This window comes from Pan troglodytes, chromosome Y, assembly GCF_028858775.2.
Source record: "Pan troglodytes isolate AG18354 chromosome Y, NHGRI_mPanTro3-v2.0_pri, whole genome shotgun sequence".
In the NCBI taxonomy this organism is placed as follows: Eukaryota; Metazoa; Chordata; class Mammalia; order Primates; family Hominidae; genus Pan; species Pan troglodytes.
The window spans coordinates 34,699,388-34,718,925 of record NC_072422.2 but is presented as its reverse complement, the minus strand read 5'-3'; the positions used below and the strand labels follow the sequence as shown (position 1 = coordinate 34,718,925).

At 52.6% G+C, this 19,538-nt stretch overlaps 1 protein-coding gene and 2 long non-coding RNA genes across 4 annotated transcripts in view; 2 read left to right on the top strand and 1 right to left on the bottom strand.

The window, feature by feature from the left end:
- The first annotated feature begins 1,057 nt into the window (after positions 1-1,057).
- On the top strand, positions 1,058-10,976 carry LOC134809346 (uncharacterized). The gene is made up of 4 exons (XR_010154999.1): positions 1,058-1,069; positions 2,609-2,733; positions 9,677-9,878; positions 10,835-10,976. It is a non-coding gene; the product is annotated as an uncharacterized LOC134809346 (long non-coding RNA).
- The window catches only part of ASMTL (acetylserotonin O-methyltransferase like), a 56,313-nt gene continuing 39,061 nt past the window's right edge, over positions 2,287-19,538 (bottom strand). Inside the window, 4 exon segments of one of the 2 annotated variants that reach the window (NM_001280168.1) lie at positions 2,287-2,637; positions 10,824-10,946; positions 16,189-16,332; positions 17,191-17,323. In NM_001280168.1, coding sequence (NP_001267097.1) covers positions 2,417-2,637; positions 10,824-10,946; positions 16,189-16,332; positions 17,191-17,323 — 621 coding nt within the window. In that variant the 3' untranslated portion in view covers positions 2,287-2,416. 2 annotated transcript variants of the gene reach the window in all.
- Positions 11,888-15,504, top strand: LOC134809402 (uncharacterized). The gene is made up of 2 exons (XR_010155006.1): positions 11,888-12,430; positions 12,865-15,504. It is a non-coding gene; the product is annotated as an uncharacterized LOC134809402 (long non-coding RNA).

The following is a 19,538-nucleotide window of genomic DNA, read 5'->3' as shown; positions in this document are numbered from 1 at the left end:
CCTTGAAATAGGCTGCCTGGGAGGCAGAGCTTGCACCTTGATATAGGCCGCCCGGGAGGCAGGGCTTGCGCCTTTAAATAGGCCTAGGAGGCGGAGTTTGCACCTTGAAATAGGCTGCCCGGGAGGCGGAGCTTGCACCTTGTAATAGGCCGCCCGGGAGGCGGGGCTTGCGCCTTGAAATAGGCGTAGAAGGCGGGGCTTCCACCTTGAAATAAGCTGCCTGGGAGGCGGGGCTTCCACCTTGAAATAGGCCGCCCAGGAGGCGGAGTTTGCACCTTGAAATAGACTGCCCAGGAGGCCGAGGTTGCAGTGAGCCGAGATTGCATTATTGTACTCCAGTCTGGGCAAGAAGAGCTAAACTCCAGAGTCCGTCTCGGAAAAAGGAAAACAGCTGAAATACAGCAGACTGACGCCCAGCCCAGGAGCAGGTAAGCTGGGTGCTCGCGACGTGAAAACAGCACCTAGGCCTGCTCCGGTTCTCCTCGCTTTGCAGATGCCTCCTGAACCTCAGTGCCTCCTGAGGTCAAGGCTGTGAGTTAAAGGGCTCCACCCCAGCCCAGCCCCAGGTTGGCCCAGCCACTCCCTGGTTGGGGGGCCAGGGAGGAAAGGGGGCTGTGTGGGCACCAGAGGGCGAACTGAGGTCTGACGGTCGGGACACAGCCCGGGAAAAGCAACTGGGAGCGGAGCACGGGGGAAACGTGGATGCGCTGAGCTCCCTACAACCGCAGTGAGTGTGTGCCCAGGAGGGCCTCATGGGGTGGGTGTGAGTCTGGCCTGCCTGGGCTCGGGGTGGGGGGTGTTTACAGACGCATTTCAGCCCCGCAGCAGGGGCTGGGGAGGTCCCGCTTGTGACAGTCTCTGCACCAAGGCAGGAGGATGGAAGCCGCCCAGAGAACTGCCACTCCGTAGCCTGTGGGCATCCAGGGGTGAGTGGCAGCGATGGTGTCCCATGGAGGAAACACACTGGAAATCGTGCAGAAGATGGGAAGATGGAGGCTGGAGTGCGGAGAAGGACTGAGACCCTGCCTGGTAGATGGCACCGTCACAGCAGCCGTCTGCCTGCTAGGAGGTAGGAGAAAGCCCTGTCCCCACCGCCCTCCCCGGGAGTCCCCACCGGCTACTCTGGAAGGCTGATGGTTCCCAGAACATCCGTGGGCTGAACAGTTATCCCTGGCTGTCCCTCCGTCCCCTCCTCCCCGAATGCAGCCTCCATCTCCTCCACTAAAAATGCAGCCTCCATTCCCTCCTCCCCCAATTCAGCCTCTGTCCCCTCCTCCCCCAATACAGCCTCCTTCCCCTCCTTCCCAAATGCAGCCTCCTTTTCCTCCTCCTCCCCAAATGCAGCTTCTGTCCCCACTCCCCAAATGCAGCCTCTATCTCCTCGCTCCTCCCCAATGCAGCCTCTATCTCCTCGCTCCTCCCCAATGCAGCCTCCTTCACCCTCCCAAAATGCACTCTCTGTCCCCACTCCCCAAATGCAGCCTCCTCCTCCCCTCCCCAAATGCAGCCTCTGTCCCCCCCTCCCCAAATGCCGCCTCCTTCCCCTCGTCCCCAAATGCAGCCTCCATCTCCCTCCTCCCCAAATGCAGCCTCCATCGCCTCCCTTCTCCCCAAATGCAGCCTCCATCTCCTCCCTCCTCCCCAATGCAGCTTCCTTCCCCTCCTCCCCAAATGTAGCCTCTACCTCTTCCCTCCTCCCCAATTCAGCCTCCACCTCTTCCCTCCTCCCCAATTCAGCCTCCTTCCTCTCTTCCTCCAATGCAGCCTCCATCGCCTCCTTCCCGAATGCAGCCTCCTTCTCCTCCTCCCCAAATGCAGCCTCCTTCCCCGTCCCAAAATGCAGCCTCTGTTCCCACTCCCTAAATGCAGCCTCCTTCCCCTCCCCCCAAATGCAGCCTCTGTTCCCCTCCTCCCCAAATGCAGCCTGCTTCCCCTCCTCCCCGAATGCAGCCTCCTTTCCCTCCTCCCCGAATGCAGCCTCCTTCCCCTCCTCCCCGAATGCAGCCTTCATCTCCTCCCTCCTCCCCGAATGCAGCCTCCATCTTCTCCTCCCCAAATGCAGCCTCCATCTTCTCCTCCCCGAATGCAGCCTCTGTCCCCCCTCCCCAAATGCAGCCTCTGTCTCCTCCTCCCCAAATGCAGCCTCCTTCCCCTCCTCCCCAAATGCAGCCTCTGTCTCCTCCTCCCCAAATGCAGCCTCCTTCCCCTCCTCCCCAAATGCAGCCTCTGTCTCCTCCCTAAATGCAGCCTTCTCCCTCATCAAAACCCCTACGGAGGAGGCAGAGACAGGCTTTTGCTTTCTTTATTCAGTCACGACTATACGCTCCTATGTGACTGTCCTATGGTACTTGGGGACCGGGCGGTCCACCTGCAGCCTGGGGGAGGACATCCCTATAATGAACATGATGCCTGGGCTTCAGGGGGCCACTTTGGTGGCCAAGATGGCATCCAGGACACCCCCCAAGTGCACCACCTGCACCTGGTGGAAGCCGTGCAGCTTCAGCAAGCACTGATACTCGCCCAGGCTCCGCTCCTTGCCTTCAGTCTGCACCAGCATGTTCAGTGACTGCATCAGGGCGTGCTGTGCCACCCTCTTCTCCTCATCCAGGAGCGTCTCCACCAGCAGCAGGCCAGCCCCTGAGGGAGACAGCAGAGAGCTGGAGTCCTGGCCAGCCAGGCGGGGATCCTTCAGCCGGACACAGGAGACACAGCAGGCAACAGGAGCTCAGAACGGTGAGCAGAGGCTGCCGAGAACCCTTGCCCAAGGGGCCCACACAGGTAGGGGAGGGGAGAGAGACAGAGACTTGATGCAGGGCAGACAGACAGGGAGAAGGAGATTTGATCGAAAGATGGATGGATAGATGGATGCATCACCTGGACCTTTTCCGGTTCTCCTGGATGCATGGATGAACAGATGGTAGATGATGGGTGGGTAGGTAGGTAGAAAGATGTATGGATAGGTGGACGCATGGATGAGAAGGATGGATGCATGAACAGATGGTAAGTGATGGGTAGGTAGGTGGATGGATGGATAGATGGATGCATGTATGAGATGGATGGATGGGTGAATAGATGGTAGATGATGGGTAGGTAGGTAGATGAGTGGATGGATAGATGGATGAGATGGATGGATGGGTGAATAGATGGTACATGATGGGCAGGTAGACAGATGGATGGATAGATGGATGCATGGATGAGATGGATGGATGGGTGAATAGATGGTAGATGATGGGTAGGTAGGAAGATGAATAGATGGGTGCATGGATGAGATGGATGGTTGGGTGAATAGATGGTAGATGATGGGTACATAGGTAGATGGATGGATGGATGCATGGATGAGATGGATGGATAGGTGAATAGATGGTAGATGATGGGTAGGTAGATGAATGGATGGATGGATAGATGGATGCATGGATGAGATGGATGGATGGGTGAACTGATGGTAGATGATGGGTAGATGGATGGATGGATGAGATGGATGGATGGGTGAACTGATGGTAGATGATGGGTACGTAGATAGAGAAATGGATGGATAGATGGATGCATGGATGAGATGGATGGGTGAATAGATGGTAGATGATGGGTAGGTAGGTGGATGGATAGATGGAGGCATGGATGAGATGGATGCATGGGTGAATAGATGGGTAGGTAGGTAGATGGATGTATAGATGGAGGGATGGGTGAATAGATAGTAGATGATGGTTAGGTAGGTAGATGAGTGGATGGATAAATGGATGAGATGGATGGATGGGTGAATAGATGGTACATGATGGGCAGGTAGACAGATGAATGGATGGATAGATGGATGCATGCATGAGATGGATGGATGGGTGAATAGATGGTAGATGATGGGTAGGTAGATAGATGAATGGATGGATAGATGGATGCATGGATGAGATGGATGGATGGGTGAATAGATGGTACATGATGGGCAGGTAGATAGATGAATGGATGGATATATGGATGTATGGATGAGATGGATGGATGGGTGAATAGATGGTAGATGATGGGTAGGTAGGAAGATGAATGGATGGATGCATGGATGAAATGGTTGGGTGAACAGATGGTAGCTGATGGGTACGTAGGTAGATGGATAGATGGATGCATGGATGAGATGGATGGGTGAATAGATGGTAGATGATGGGTAGGTAGATGAATGGATGGATAGATGGATGAATGGATGAATAGATGGTAGATGATGGGTACGTAGATAGATGAATGGATGGATAGATTGATGCATGGATGAGATGGATGGATGAGTGAATAGACGGTAGATTATGCGTAGGTAGGTAGATGAATGGATGGATAGATGGATGCACGCATGAGAGGGATGGATGGGTGAATAGATGGTAGATGATGGGAAGGTAGATGGATGGATAGATGGACGCATGGATGAGATGGATGGATGGGTGAATAGATGGTAGATGATGGGTAGATAGATGAATGGATGGATGGATGGGTGAATAGATGGTACATGATGGGCAGGTAGATAGATGAATGGATGGATAGATGGATGCATGGATGAGATGGATGGATGGGTGAATAGATGGTAGATGATGGGTACATAGGTGGATGGATGGATGCATGGATGAGATTGATGGATGCATGGATGAGATGGATGGATAGGTGAATAGATGGTAGATGATGGGTGGGTAGGTAGATGGATAGATGGATGCATGGATGAGATGGATGAATGGATGAATAGATGGTAGATGATGGGTACGTAGTTAGATGAATGGATGGATACATGGATGAGATGGATGGGTGAATAGATGGTAGATAATGGGTACGTAGATACATGAATGGATGGATAGATGGATGTATGGATGTGATGGATGGGTGAATAGATGGTAGACGATGGGTAGGTAGGTGGATGGATAGATGGAGGCATGGATGAGATGGATGGATGGGTGAATAGATGGGTAGGTAGGTAAATGGATGGATGGATGCATGGATGTGATGGATGGATGGGTGAATAGATAGTAGATGATGGTTAGGTAGGTAGATGAATGGATAGATAGATGGATGCATGGATGAGATGGATGGATGAGTGAATAGATGGTAGATTATGCGTAGGTAGGTAGATGAATGGATGGATAGATGGATGCATGCATGAGATCGATGGATGGGTGAATAGATGGTAGATGATGGGAAGGTAGATGAATGGATGGATAGATGGACGCATGGATGAGATGGATGGATGGGTGAATAGATGGTAGATGATGGGTAGGTAGGAAGATGAATAGATGGGTGCATGGATGAGATGGATGGATAGGTGAATAGATGGTAGGTAGATGGATGGGTGGATAGATGGATGCATGGATGAGATGGATGAATGGATGAATAGATGGTAGATGATGGGTACGTAGATAGATGAATGGATGGATGGATGGGTGAAGAGATGGTAGATGATGGGGACATAGATGAGTGGATGGATAGATGGATGTATGGATGTGATGGATGGGTGAATAGATGGTAGATGATGGGTAGGTAGGTGGATGGATGGATGGATAGATGGAGGCATGGATGAGATGGATGGATGGGTGAATAGACGGGTAGGTAGGTAGATAGATGGATGTATAGATGGATGCATGGATGTGATGGATGGATGGGTGAATAGACGGGTAGGTAGGTAGATAGATGGATGTATAGATGGATGCATGGATGTGATGGATGGATGGGTGAATAGATAGTAGATGATGGTTAAGTAGGTAGATGAATGGATGGATAGATGGATGCATGCATGAGATGGATGGATGAGTGAATAGATGGTAGATGATGGGTAGGTAGGTAGATCAATGGATAGATAGATGGATGCATGCATGAGATGGATGGATGGGTGAATAGATAATAGATGATGGGTAGGTAGATAGATGAATGGATGGATAGATGGATGCATGGAACAGATGGATGGATGGGTGAATAGATGGTAGATGATGGGTACATAGGTAGATGAATGGATGGATAGATGGATGCATGGATTAGATGGATGGGTGAATAGATGGTAGATGATGGGTAGGTAGATGAATGGATGGATGGATAGATGGATGCATGGATGAGATGGATGGATGGGTGAACTGATGGTAGATGATGGGCAGATAGATGGATGGATGGGTGAATTGATGGTAGATGATGGGTAGGTAGATGGATGCATGGATGGATGGATGGCTGGGTGAATAGATGGTAGATGATGGGTAGGTAGATGGATGGATGGATAGATGGATGCATGGATGAGATGGATGGATAGGTGAACTGATGGTAGATGATGGGTAGGTAGATGGATGCATGGATGAGATGGATGGATGGATGGCTGGGTGAATAGATGGTAGATGATGGGTAGGTAGGTAGATGGATGGATGGATAGATGGATGCAGGGATGAGTTGGATGGGTGTATTGATGGTAGGTGATAGGCAGGTAGGTAGATGAATGGATGGATATAGATGGATGCATTCATGAGATGGATGGACGGGTGAATAGATGGTAGATGATGGGAAGGTAGATGGATGGATAGATGGATGCATGCATGAGATGGATGGATGGGTGAATAGATAATAGATGATGGGTAGGTAGATAGATGAATGGATGGATAGATGGATGCATGGAACAGATGGATGGATGGGTGAATAGATGGTAGATGATAGGTACATAGGTAGATGAATGGATGGATAGATGGATGCATGGATTAGATGGATGGGTGAATAGATGGTAGATGATGGGTAGGTAGATGAATGGATGGATGGATAGATGGATGCATGGATGAGATGGATGGATGGGTGAACTGATGGTAGATGATGCGCAGATAGATGGATGGATGGGTGAATTGATGGTAGATGATGGGTAGGTAGATGGATGCATGGATGGATGGATGGCTGGGTGAATAGATGGTAGATGATGGGTAGGTAGATGGATGGATGGATAGATGGATGCATGGATGAGGTGGATGGCTGGGTGAATAGATGGTAGATGATGGGTAGGTAGGTAGATGGATGGATGGATAGATGGATGCAGGGATGAGTTGGATGGGTGTATTGATGGTAGGTGATAGGCAGGTAGGTAGATGAATGGATGGATATAGATGGATGCATTCATGAGATGGATGGACGGGTGAATAGATGGTAGATGATGGGAAGGGAGATGGATGGATAGATGGATGCATGGATGAGATGGATGGATGGGTGAATAGATGGTAGATGATGGGTAGGTAGATGGATGGATGGATGGATGGATGGATGAGATGGATGGATGGGTGAATAGATGGTACATGATGGGCAGGTAGATAGATGAATGGATGGATAGATGGATGCATGGATGAGATGGATGGATGGGTGAATAGATGGTAGATGATGGGTGGGTAGGTAGATGGATAGATGGATGCATGGATGAGATGGATGGATGGGTGAATAGATGGTAGGTGATAGGCAGGTAGGTAGATGAATGGATGGATATAGATGGATGCATTCATGAGATGGATGGATGGGTGAATAGATGGTAGATGATGGGTAGGTAGATGAATGGATGGATAGATGGATGCATGGATGGATGGGTGAATAGATGGTACATGATGGGCAGGTAGATAGATGAATGGATGGATAGATGGATGCATGGATGAGATGGATGGATGGGTGTATTGATGGTAGGTGATAGGAAGGTAGGTAGATGAATGGATGGATATAGATGGATGCATTCATGAGATGGATGAATGGGTGAATAGATGGTAGATGATAGGTAAATAGATGAATAGATGGATGCATGGATGAGATGGATGGATGGGTGAATATATGGTAGATGATGGGTAGGTAGATGATGGATGGATGGATAGGTAATAAATGATAGACAGATGACAGGTGACGGAGCATTGTTAGAAGGCCAGACGCAGTGGCTCACACCTGTAATCGCAGCACTTTGGGAGGCAGAGGTGGGAGGATGGTTTGAGCCCAGGAGTTTGAAACCAACCTGAGCAACATAGTGAGACCCTGTCTCTATTTTATTTTTTTTAAAAAAGGATGATAGATGTGTAAAGAGAGACAGAGACAGGGTGGAGAGAGGGAGGAAGAGACAGAGAAGGAAGGAAAGGAGGAAGGAGGAGAGAAGAGAAACAGAGATTGATGATGATAGATGAGATACCTAAAAAGACACAGAGAGGAGGAGACAGAGAGGAAGAGGGAGAAGAGAGAGAAAGAGAGACAGAGGCCGGGTGCAGTGGCTCATGTCTTTAACCCCAGCATTTTGGGAGGCTGACGCAGGAGGATCGCTTGAGCCCAGGAGTTTGAGGGTAGCCTGGGCAACATAGCAAGATCTCATCTCTACAAAAATTAAAAAAAACCTAACAGGGCATGATGACAAATGCTTGTACTCCCAAATACTCGGGAGGCTGAGGCAGGAGGATTGCTTGAGCGCAGGAGGTCAAGGCTGCAGTGAACTATGATGACACCACTGCACTCCAGCCTGGGTGACAGAGGGAGACTCCCATCTCCACAAAAAACTTTTTTTTTTTTTTTTTTTGAGACGGAGTCTTGCTGTGTTGCCCAGGCTGGAGTGCAGTGGCGCGATCTCTGCTCACTGCAACCTTCGCCTCCCAGGTTCAAGTGATGTCCTCTCTCAGCCTCCTGAGTAGCTAGAATTAGAGGCGTGCACCACTACGCCAGGCTAATTTTTGTATTTTTAGTAGAGGCGGGGTTTCACCACGTGGCTTAGGCTGGTCTCAAACTCCTGACCTCGAGATCCGCCCACTTCGGCCTCCCAAAGTGCTGGGATTACAGGTGTGAGCCACCGTGCCCGGTCTCAGAAAAAACTTCTTAAAAAATTAGCTGGGCATGGTGATGCATGCCTGTACTTCCAGCTACTTGGGAGGCTGAGGTGGGAGGACAGCTTGAGCCTAGGAGGTCAAGGCTGCAATGAGCTGTGACTGCGCCACTGCACACCAGCCTGGGCAGCAGAGTGAGACCTCGTCTCAAAAAATATAATATAAAGAGAGCCGGGCGAGGTGGCTCACGCCTGTAATCCCAACACTTTGGGAGTCCCAGCTGGGTGGATCACCTGAGGTTGGGAGTTCGAGACCAGCCTAACCAACATGGAGAAACCCTGTCTCTATTAAAAATAAAAAATTAGCCGGGCGTGGTGGTATGTGCCCGTAATCCAGCTACTCGGGAGGCTGAGGCAGGAGAATCACTTGAACCCTGGGGGGTGGAGGTTACGGAGAGCCGAGATCGTGCCACTGCACTCCAGCCTGGGCGACAGAGCGAGATTCCGTCTCAAAAAAAAAAAAAAGAGAGATAGATACACAGAGAAAGAGAAAGAAGGAGAGAGAGAGGGAGAGAGACAAGGATGGAAGTCTCTTGACCATTTGAGCCTATGGGGAGTCCTGTTTCAACGCGCAGGTGCCAGGCCCTGGCTCTGTGAAGATAATTAAGCGTTGTCTGCAAATATTCCAGGAATTCTCACAGCAGCAACAACGCTGAACTCTTGAGGGAGGCTGAGCGCCCGTCAGATTCCCTCAGGGCCAGCTCCTTCAACTGGAAACCCAATATGCAGCCCTGGCCTGAACCCCTGGAGCCAGGGTTCCAGCAGCCCCACTGGGCTCCAGGAGCAGCCTGGGTGGACGGGGGAGAAACCTGATGTGAAGGCTTTGAGCCGAGACAGTGCGTGCTGTGTGTGTGTGTACGTGTGTCTCCGTAGAAACACACAGATTAGATCCAGCTGACACTTCAGCAACACGGCTGTAAACTGCAGAGTCCACTCATGCGTGGATTTCCCTCTGCCTCGGCCGCCCCTGGGACAGCAACACCAGCCCACAGCTTCCTCCTCTGCAGCCTCCTCAGTGTGAAGGCCTGCTCAAGAATGAAGACCTTTATCATGAGCCACTTCAACTTCACGAATAGTAAATATATTTTCTCTTTAGGATTTTCTTTTCTTTTTTTTTTTGAGATGGAGTCTCGCTCTGTTACCCAGGCTGGAGTGCGGTGGCACAGTCTCAGCTCACTGCAACCTCCGTCTCCAGGTTCAAGCGATTCTCCTGCCTCAGCCTCCTGAGTAGCTGGGATTACAGGCACCCGCTATCAAGCCCGGCTTATTTTTTGTGTTTGTTTTTAATAGAGACGGGGTTTCACCATGTTGGCCAGGCTGGTCTCAAACCCCCGACCTCAGGTGATCCGCCCGCCTCGGCCTCCCGAAGTGCGGGGATGATAGGTGTGAGCCACCGCACCTGGCCACACTGGCCAACTTTAAATACAGCAGATTTATCCTCCACAATTTAGCGGGCCTCTCACCCAGACGCTGGACCTGCCAACCTCCAAAGTCACATAAGCCAATTCTTTTTTCGTTGTGGTTGTTCTTTTTTGACACCGAATCTCACTCCGTCGCCCAGGCTGGAGTGCAGTGGCGCGATCTCGGCTCACTGCAATCTCCACCTCCCGGGTTCAAGTGATTCTCCTGCCTCAGCCTCTGAAGTACCTGCGATTACAGGTGCGCACTACCACACCTGGCTAATTTTTGTATATTTAGTAGCGATGGGGTTTCACCACGTTGGCCAGGCTGGTCTCGAACTGCTCACCCCAGGTGATCCACGTGCCTCAGCCTCCCAGAGTGCTGGGATTATAGGCATGAGCCACCACGCCTGGCTAATTTTTGTATTTTTAGTAGCGATGGGGTTTCACCACGTTGGCCAGGCTGGTCTGAAACTCCTGACCTCAGGTGATCCGCCCACCTCAGCCTCCCAAAGCGCTGGGATGACAGGCGTGAGCCACCGCGCCCGGCCTCCTTGTAACACTTGAACCCAAAATACTACGTCTTAACAAAAACAGCGAATCTGACGATGGGCTCTCACCTGGCTTGCAGCTCTCGGCGACCCTGCTGAGTAACTTGTGGACTTTGTCGTCTGGCCAGTCATGCAGGATCCGGCACAGGACGTACAGCTCAGCGCTGGGGAGGGGGTCCCTGAAAAAGTCACCTGGTTTAAAGACAAAAGGAGACACGTCCGTCAGGTATGGAAGAAGCAGTCCTCCCCGGACAGATCCTGGGACGGCCACCCGCATCCTAAATCAGGGACAGAGAAGAGAGGGGTGTGGGCGGGAATGGGTGTTCCTGAAGTATATCCCCATGGGGACTTGAACACAGCTCCATGAGGAGCTGGTTAGTGATGTCACGCCCGTGCGGTTTGACTCCGGCTGAGAAAACGCTGGGGACAGTGGCTCACACCTGTAATCTCAGCATTTTGGGAGCCTGAGGTGGGCAGATTGTCTGAGCTCAGGAGTTCGAGACCAGCCTGGGCAACATGGCGAAACTCCATCTCTACTAAAAATACAAATTAGCTGGACAGGGGTGGCGGGTGCCTGTAATTCCAGCTACTCGGGAGGCTGAGGCAGGAGAATTGCTTGAACCTGGGAGGTGGAGGTTGCAGTGAGCTGAGATCGCACCGTCGCACTCCAGCCTGGCTGACAAGAAGAAGGCAAGGGAGGAAAAAAGCAGGAATTTCAGGGGCACCACCTGGGCGAGGCAGGCAGAGTCAGTGCAAATGGGCGTCTCCCATTTGCACTGCCAGGGAGAGTCGGGGCTGCACTGCCGGTGAGTGGGCAATGGCAGGGCCTTCTCTGGTGATCCCCTGATTCAGGCGCACCAGGAGGGTTGCCTGTTGGGGGCGGTGGGGGGAGTGTGTGTGCGTAGCTGCACGGCGCTCTGTAATTGCTGAAATAAAAAAGATGGTCTTCTGTAGTGCAGTGAATGGTGTCCCCTTAAAAGATACATTCAGGTGCTGACCCTCAGTCACTGGGAATGGGACTTATCTGGAAATAGGGTCTCTATGGATGTCATTGAGTAAAGAACTTCAAGATGGGATCATCCTGGAGTAGGGTGTCCCCTAAATCCAATGACAGGTGTCCTAAGAGACAGAAGAGGAGACAGACACAGAGGAGAAGGCCACATGGAGACGGAGGCAGAGACTGGAGTGATGCGGCCTCAAGCCCAGGGACGCCTGGAGCCCCCAGGAGCTGGGAGAGGCAGGAAGGATCCTCCCCTAGAGTCTCAAGAAGGAACCAGACACAACTGCAGTGGGTTGGATGTTGACGTCCAAAAGATCTGTCCATGTCCTAAGCCCCAGAACCTCGGAATCGGACCTCATTTGGATAAAGTTTCTTTGCATATGTAATTAAGGATCTGGAGATGGGATCATCCTGGAGTAGGATGGACCCTAAATGCAATGACAGGTGTCCTTCTAAGAGACAGAAGGGGAGACACAGACACAGAGGAGGAGGCCACGTGGAGATGGAGGCGGAGACTGGAGTGATGTGGTCAGAAGCCCAGGGACGCCTGGAGCCCCCAGGAGCTGGGAGAGGCGGGAAGGATCCTCCCCTAGAGCCCCCAGATGGAACACAGCCCTGAGATGCCTTGATCTCAGACTTCCGGTCTGCAGGACAGGGAGAGGATAAATAGCAAGCTGTGAGTTGCATGAGGGGAAAGAAGGGGCGGGAGAGTGTGCAGTGGGAAGTCTCCAGAGCTGTTTTCCCCCAGCTGCGAGGAGAAGGTGCTCTTTCAGGGCTCATGATTTTAAACTAGCATTTCCGGCCGGGCGGGGTGTAATCCCAGCACTTTGGGAGGCCGAGGCAGGTGGATGACCTGAGGTCAGGAGTTCGAGACCAGCCTGGCCAACATGGTGAAACCCCATCTGTACTAAAAATACAAAAATTAGCCAGGCATGGTGGCGGGCACTTGTCACCCCAGCTACTCGGGAGGCTGAGGTGGGAGGATCCCTTGAACCCAGGAAGTGGAGGTTGCAGTGAGCTAAGATCACGCCACTGCACTCCAGCCTGGGTGACTGACAGAGCGAGACACCGTTCAAAAATAAATAAACTTTAGCATTTCTGTCTCTGCAGATCTGGCAAATCAGAAGCACAGCTATCATGATGTCCTGCAGGAGGAGCTGTAGGGTGGTTATGTTTTGTTTTTTTAAAAACTAGAAAAGCATCCGGGAACCTCCGGGGGAGGGGTGTGGAGGTCCCCAGCACCTGCGCCCACAGGCCTGGCCGCTGTCGGATGGTGCTGAGTTACAGCACGTCAGGTGTCTCTTTTTTTATTTTTATTTATTTTGAGATGGAGTTTTGCTGTGTTGCCCAGGCTGGAGTGCAGTGGCGTGATCTCGGCTCACGGCAAGCTCCGCCTCCCGGGTTCAAGCGATTCTCCTGCCTCAGCCTCCCAAATAGGTGGGATTACAGGCACCCGCCACCATGCCCGGCTAATTTCTGTAATTTTAGTAGAGACGGGGTTTCACCATGTTGCTCAGGCTGGTCTCAAACTCCTGACCTCAGGTGATCCACCCACCTCAGCCTCCCAGAGGGCTGGGATTCCAGGCATGAGCCTGGGCACGTGGCCCAGGCGTCTCCTGTCAATCCGTCCTGGCCTCAGCAGCTGCCACCTGGAAGTTCTCCTTCAAGTCTAACCTAAGGCCGCCCTGTGATGGCTCTTGGGTCAGTTCCTTCCATGACCTCGGCACCGTGGATGCCCATGAATGCTGATCTCGGCTGTTCCCCATCTCCACTCCCCTCCCGTCTCGGCTACTTGCACCGATGATAACTTCACACAGCCGTCCCCCTGTTTATTTTTATTTATCATTATTACTATCATTGTCTTTTTTTTTTTTGAGATGGAGTTTCGCTCTTTTCCCGCAGGCTGGAGAGCAATGGTGAGATCTCAGCTCACTGCAACCTCTGCCTCCCAGGTTCAAGCGATTTTCCTGCCTCAGCCTCCTGAGTAGCTGGGATTACAGGTGCCCACCACCACGCCTGGCTCATTTTTGTATTTTTAGTAGAGATGGGGTTTCGCCGTGTTGGCCAGGCTGGTATCAAACTCCTGACCTCAGGTGATCCGCCAGCCTCAGCCTCCCAAAGTGCTGGGATTACAGGTTCCCACCACCACACCTGGCTCATTTTTGTATTTTTAGTAGAGATGGGGTTTCGCCGTGTTGGCCAGGCTGGTATCAAACTCCTGACCTCAGGTGATCCGCCAGCCTCAGCCTCCCAAAGTGCTGGGATTACAGGCGTGAGCTACTGTGCCCAGCCTTGTCCACCTGTTTGGAGATGCCCTCGTGTCTGTGTGGACCTGCAGAGAGACACTCACAGGCAGACCCACGGACGCAGACACAGACACACAGGCACACACACACACATACCCATCCAGATGCACAGACATGCAGACACAAAGGCACACATGCAAGCACACACCACAAGACATGCACACACGGACACATGCATGGACACACAGATACACTGACAGGTACACACATGGACACAGAGATACACCAACAAGACAGGCACACACAGAGACGGACACAGAGATACAGTGACAGGCACACGTGCGCACAGAGACACAGACATGCACAGATGGGCACACTCACGCACGGACACACAGTGATACACCAACAGGCGCACACAGACGCAGACATGCACAGATGGGCACACACACACGGACATACAGATACACCAACAGACAGGCACACACACAGACGCAGACCTGCACAGATGGCACACACACGCATGGACACAGAGATTCACCAACAGGCACACGCACACAGACGCAGACATGCACAGATGGGCACACACATGCACGGACACACAGAGATACACCAACAGACAGGCACACAGACGCACACACACAGACATACACACATATACCCACATAGACGCACAGAAACACACATACCCTCACAGACACATATGCAAGCACACACCACAGAGTTGCACACACACAAACGCAGATGCAGACACACACATTCTTACGCACACACAAGGACATACCAGTCATGCACACACAGACACATGCACACACAGACGCACACACAAGCACAGCAGTGACATGCACACACACCATGCACACACATGCACACACACAGACATGTACACATATATCCACACAGACACACATACTACCCTCAGACACATACATACCACAGAGGTGCACACACACACACGGACTCAGACACACGTAGACATTCTGACGTACAGACACGCATGCAAGGACATACCACACAGACACGTGCACACACAGACTCAGAAACACACAGAGACACACAAGCACAGCAGACGATCACATATCCACACAGACACACACCATGCACGTAGATGCAGACACACAGACAAACACACACAGACACATGCACACAGACACACAACCACAGCAGTCACATATGCACACAACCACTGGCACACAGCATACACACAGATGCAGACACAGGCACACAGAGATGCACACACACAGACATATACCTTCACAGAAACATATGCAACCACACACCACAGAGACGTTCACACACATGCACACAGACACCCAGAGACAGTTTCACGCAGAGACACACACACGGACATACTACACACAGACATTTGCACACACAGAGACAGACACACAAGCACAGCAGTCACATATGCACACAACATACACATAGACACAGCATGCACACAGATGCAGACATGTACACACAGACACATGCACACAGGGACACACACAACCACAGCAGTCACATACACACACAGACACCTACCGGCACACAGCATACACACAAATGCAGACACAGAACGGGCACACAGAGACGCACATACACAGACATGCACACATATATCCACACGGACGCACACACATCCCCTCACAGAAACATGCAACCACACATCACAGAGACTTGCAGACACACGTGGACACAGACACACACACAAGGACATACTACACACAGACGTGCACACAGACACAGCAGTTACATATGCACGGAAGACACACACACACCATGCACACAGATATAGACATGCACACACATGCACACATACACAAGCACAACAGTCATATGCACACAGACACCCACTGCCTCACAGCATGCACACAGATGCAGATGCACACACACAGACACGCACACATATACCCACACAGACACACACACATACTCTCACAGAAACATGCAACCACACACCAGAGACGTGCACACACATGCGGATGCAGACACACACAGACATTCTCACGCACAGACACACTCCAGGGCATACCACACACATGCACACAGACACACACACAAGCACCGTAGACAGTCCCATTTGCACACACATACCCACCATGGAAATGCCCAGGCAGAAACACAGGTGCACACACAGCCATGCACTCTGTCTAGAAAGAGATGCTGGAGTCTGGAAAAGGTTAGCAGGGTGAACACGAGGAGGGCTCACCTGCTGCGAAGTGGATCTGCACTGCCTGTGGTCCGGGGGGTTGGAAGTGGGCGGCCAGCTCGATGATGTCCGGGAGGTCAAACACAGTCACCTGCATACGAGGGTACTCACGGGCCAGCTCTCGGGCCAGTGCACCCGTGCAGCCTGTGGGGAAGCAAATGCACGCTCTGTGGCTGGGTCGTCTGTGGAACTCTGACGACTCTCCAAAGCTCAACCGGGGCAGAAGTAATGTTCAAAGGCATGGCATTGAGACCATGCTGGAAGGGAAACTAGTGGTGGGGAGCTCGCTGGTATGCCAGACAAGACTGTACAAGCAGGTGAGTGTGGGGGCAGACCTGCAGGGAAATCCTTCCAGCCCAGGGGTGGAGGGCTGTACTCTCTTCTTCCTGCCATGGGGATGTAGACACAATGGCCGGTGCTACAGCAGCCACTCTGGGCCACGTGTAGGGGGCACAGACCTACAGGGAAATCCTTTCTGCCCAGGGGTGGGGGCTGTATTCCTCCCTTCTCCTTCCTGCCATGGGGATGCAGACAGGATGGCTGGTGCTACAGCAGCCACTCTGGACCACAAGGAGGAGAGGCATTCAGAGGTTGGGGAAACGTAAGCTGATGGTGTGAGAATCGTCCCAGGCCCCGATCCCCCAGCAGCCCTTGGGAATGTGTCTACTGCTCCACCCACTGTCCAGGGCTGGGGTGGGGTGGAGGGTGAGTCAGGATATAATCAGACTTGCTGAGGGGAATCCAGGGGTTCCAAGGTGCTCTGCCTCAGCTCCGCAGCCAAAACAGAGGGCCCCAGAGTTTCTAGGGGGGCATTTAGGCATCCCCGGGGTCCTCCTGGAACTTGGGAATATCCACCCATGATCTGGGACTCAGCCTGGCCCGGTTCAGGTCGTTATCAGGTTTGTCAATGGAAAAAGGCAGTTTGCAGGTGTCCTGAGCAGGGAAGATACCTGTGGCTTAATAAACGAAAGTAAGGAGAGCCCTGGCGGGGGGGCCACCCACCTCCCACGTCGCAGGCGGAGGAGAAGTGGGACAGGTTGAAGGCTGTGGCCACCTGGCACGCAGTCAGCTTCATCATGCTGTGCATGGCCCGCATGAACCTCAGCCGAGTCTCCGGGCTCTGGTAGTACGCGTCCTGGAACACAGCGGGTGCTTAGGGGCACCAGAGAACACCGGCCGAGGGCTCGCCCAGCCTCTCCCCGGGGGATGGGGGGAGAAGTGCAGGGCTTCAGAGCGTGGGGGCTCAGCCGTGCCTGGGCTGCAGAGCGGGCTTCATGCCACAGCTGTGTGGGGTACCCCTGTCTGTGTGGGGGCTGGGCTGGCTGGGGTCAGAGGACCCCAAAGTGGTGGACGATCTCCTTGGAATCACTTGGTCCACACCACAGCCTGAACTCCAAGCGTCTGAGTTTCACAGTAGGCTTTTCACAATAAAGCTTTTCACCCTGGAGGCTCTGGGTGGCCCACAAACACCTCACTGGAGAAAACCGGGAGAGAAGCCACAATGTCTCTGCAGGTGCCCCGGCTCAGCCTTCACCACAATGGTGCAGTGTGCAGAGGGGGCTCCTCCGAGAATTCTGGTGTGCTTCTCCAAGTCCCCCCAGTGGCACCTACCCCGGGTCCCAGAGGAGCCCAGGCTCGTCCTGGCTCAGTGCTGCGTCCAGGGTTCGCCTGGACATCCCGTCCCTGCAGGGCAAGCAAGCCCAGCTGAGGATGCTTCTGAGCCCCGCTCCCAGCAGGACAGCCGGTCTCCATCCTGGCTCCCTAAATCCCGCGGGGGCTCCCCGGCCCTCCCCTGCGTGGGTGGCAATCATGGGGCTCAGGGATCTGTCCTCTGTGATGCCCAGGCTGGCTGCTCACTCCAGCTCAGGGCCCCTGTCCATGCCTCTCGGCTTCTCCACCACTGGCTTCTCTCTCTCTCTGACTCTTTCTCCCTTGGTCTCTGTCTGTCTGTCTCTGTTTGTCTCCCTCTGTGTGTGTCTGTCTTCCTCTTTCTCTCTCTTTCTGTCTCCTTCTGTCTCTGTTTCTATCTCCCTCTGTCTCTGTCTCTATCTCTATGTCTGTCTCCTGTTTGTCTCTATCTGCCTCTATCTCTGTCTCTCCAAGCCTCCCTGTCTCTGTCTCCGTACCTCATTGTCTCTTTCTGTCTCCCATCTCCCTCTGTCTCTGTCTCTGTCTCCATCTTTGTTTCTGTCTCCCTATCTCTGTCTCCCTGTCTCTGCCTCCTGTCTCTCAAGTCTCCCTGTCTCTCCATCTCTCCCTATCTCACTGTCTCTCTGTCTCCCATCTCCGTGTCTGTCTCACTCTATCTCTGTCTCTGTCTTTCTGTCTCCCTGTTTGTCTCCCTCTGTCTCCCTCTATCTCCCTGTCTCTGTCTGCCTCCATCTCTGTCTGTCTCCCTCTATCTTTCTGTCTGCCTATCTCTCTCTCTCTGTGTCTCCCTCTGTCTGTCTGTCTCTCCCCAACATCTGCAGGAAGCCCCCGGCTCCCTGGGACTCATCTCTGCATCACACACACACACCCTGACTCAGTGCTCACTGCCACAGGAGCTCGGCCAGCGCTGCCAAGGAGGAATGAGGCCATGGCCAGCTGAGCCCACAGCAGACTCCCCACGCCTGGCTGGCACAGCCCTGCAGACCGAGACCCACCCATCTGCACAGGCCCCACGGACCCCATCACATCTCACACGTCCACCTCAGGAAGGTTCTGGGCGGGGAAAGGGGAAGGAGGGGCGAGAGGATGCAGGGAGCGCTTTGCAAACAGCGGCCTCAGATAAGCAAGTGTCAGTTCCATTGAAGCAAAGAAACAGGGCATTCATTTAAGGCAGACTGTCCAACTCCTTCCTATTTCTATTTTTCAGACAGAGTCTTGTTCTGTCACCCGGGCTGGAGTGCAGCAGCACTATCACGGTTCACACTGCAGTCTTGACCTCCCAGGCTCAAGTGATCTTCCCACCCACATGGGCCTCCCAAAGTAGCTGGCTAATCATACTGGCTAATCGTTAATTTTTTTTTTTTTTTTTTTTTTTTTTGAGATGGAGTTTCGCTCTGTCGCCCAGGCTGGAGGGCAGTGGCGTGATGTCAGCTCACTGCAACCACCACATCCCCGGTTCAAGCAATTCTCCTGCCTCAGCCTCTTGAGTAGTTGGGACTACAGGCATGCGCCACCATGCCCAGCTAATTTTTTTTTTGTATTTTTAGTAGAGATGGGGTTTCAGCATGTTGGCCAGGCTGGTCTCGCACTCCTGACCTCAGGTGATCAGCCCACCTTGGCCTCCCAAGCTAGCTGGGATTACAGGCTCATGCCACCATGCCCAGCCTAACTGTTAATTTTTTGTAGAGATGGGTCTCACT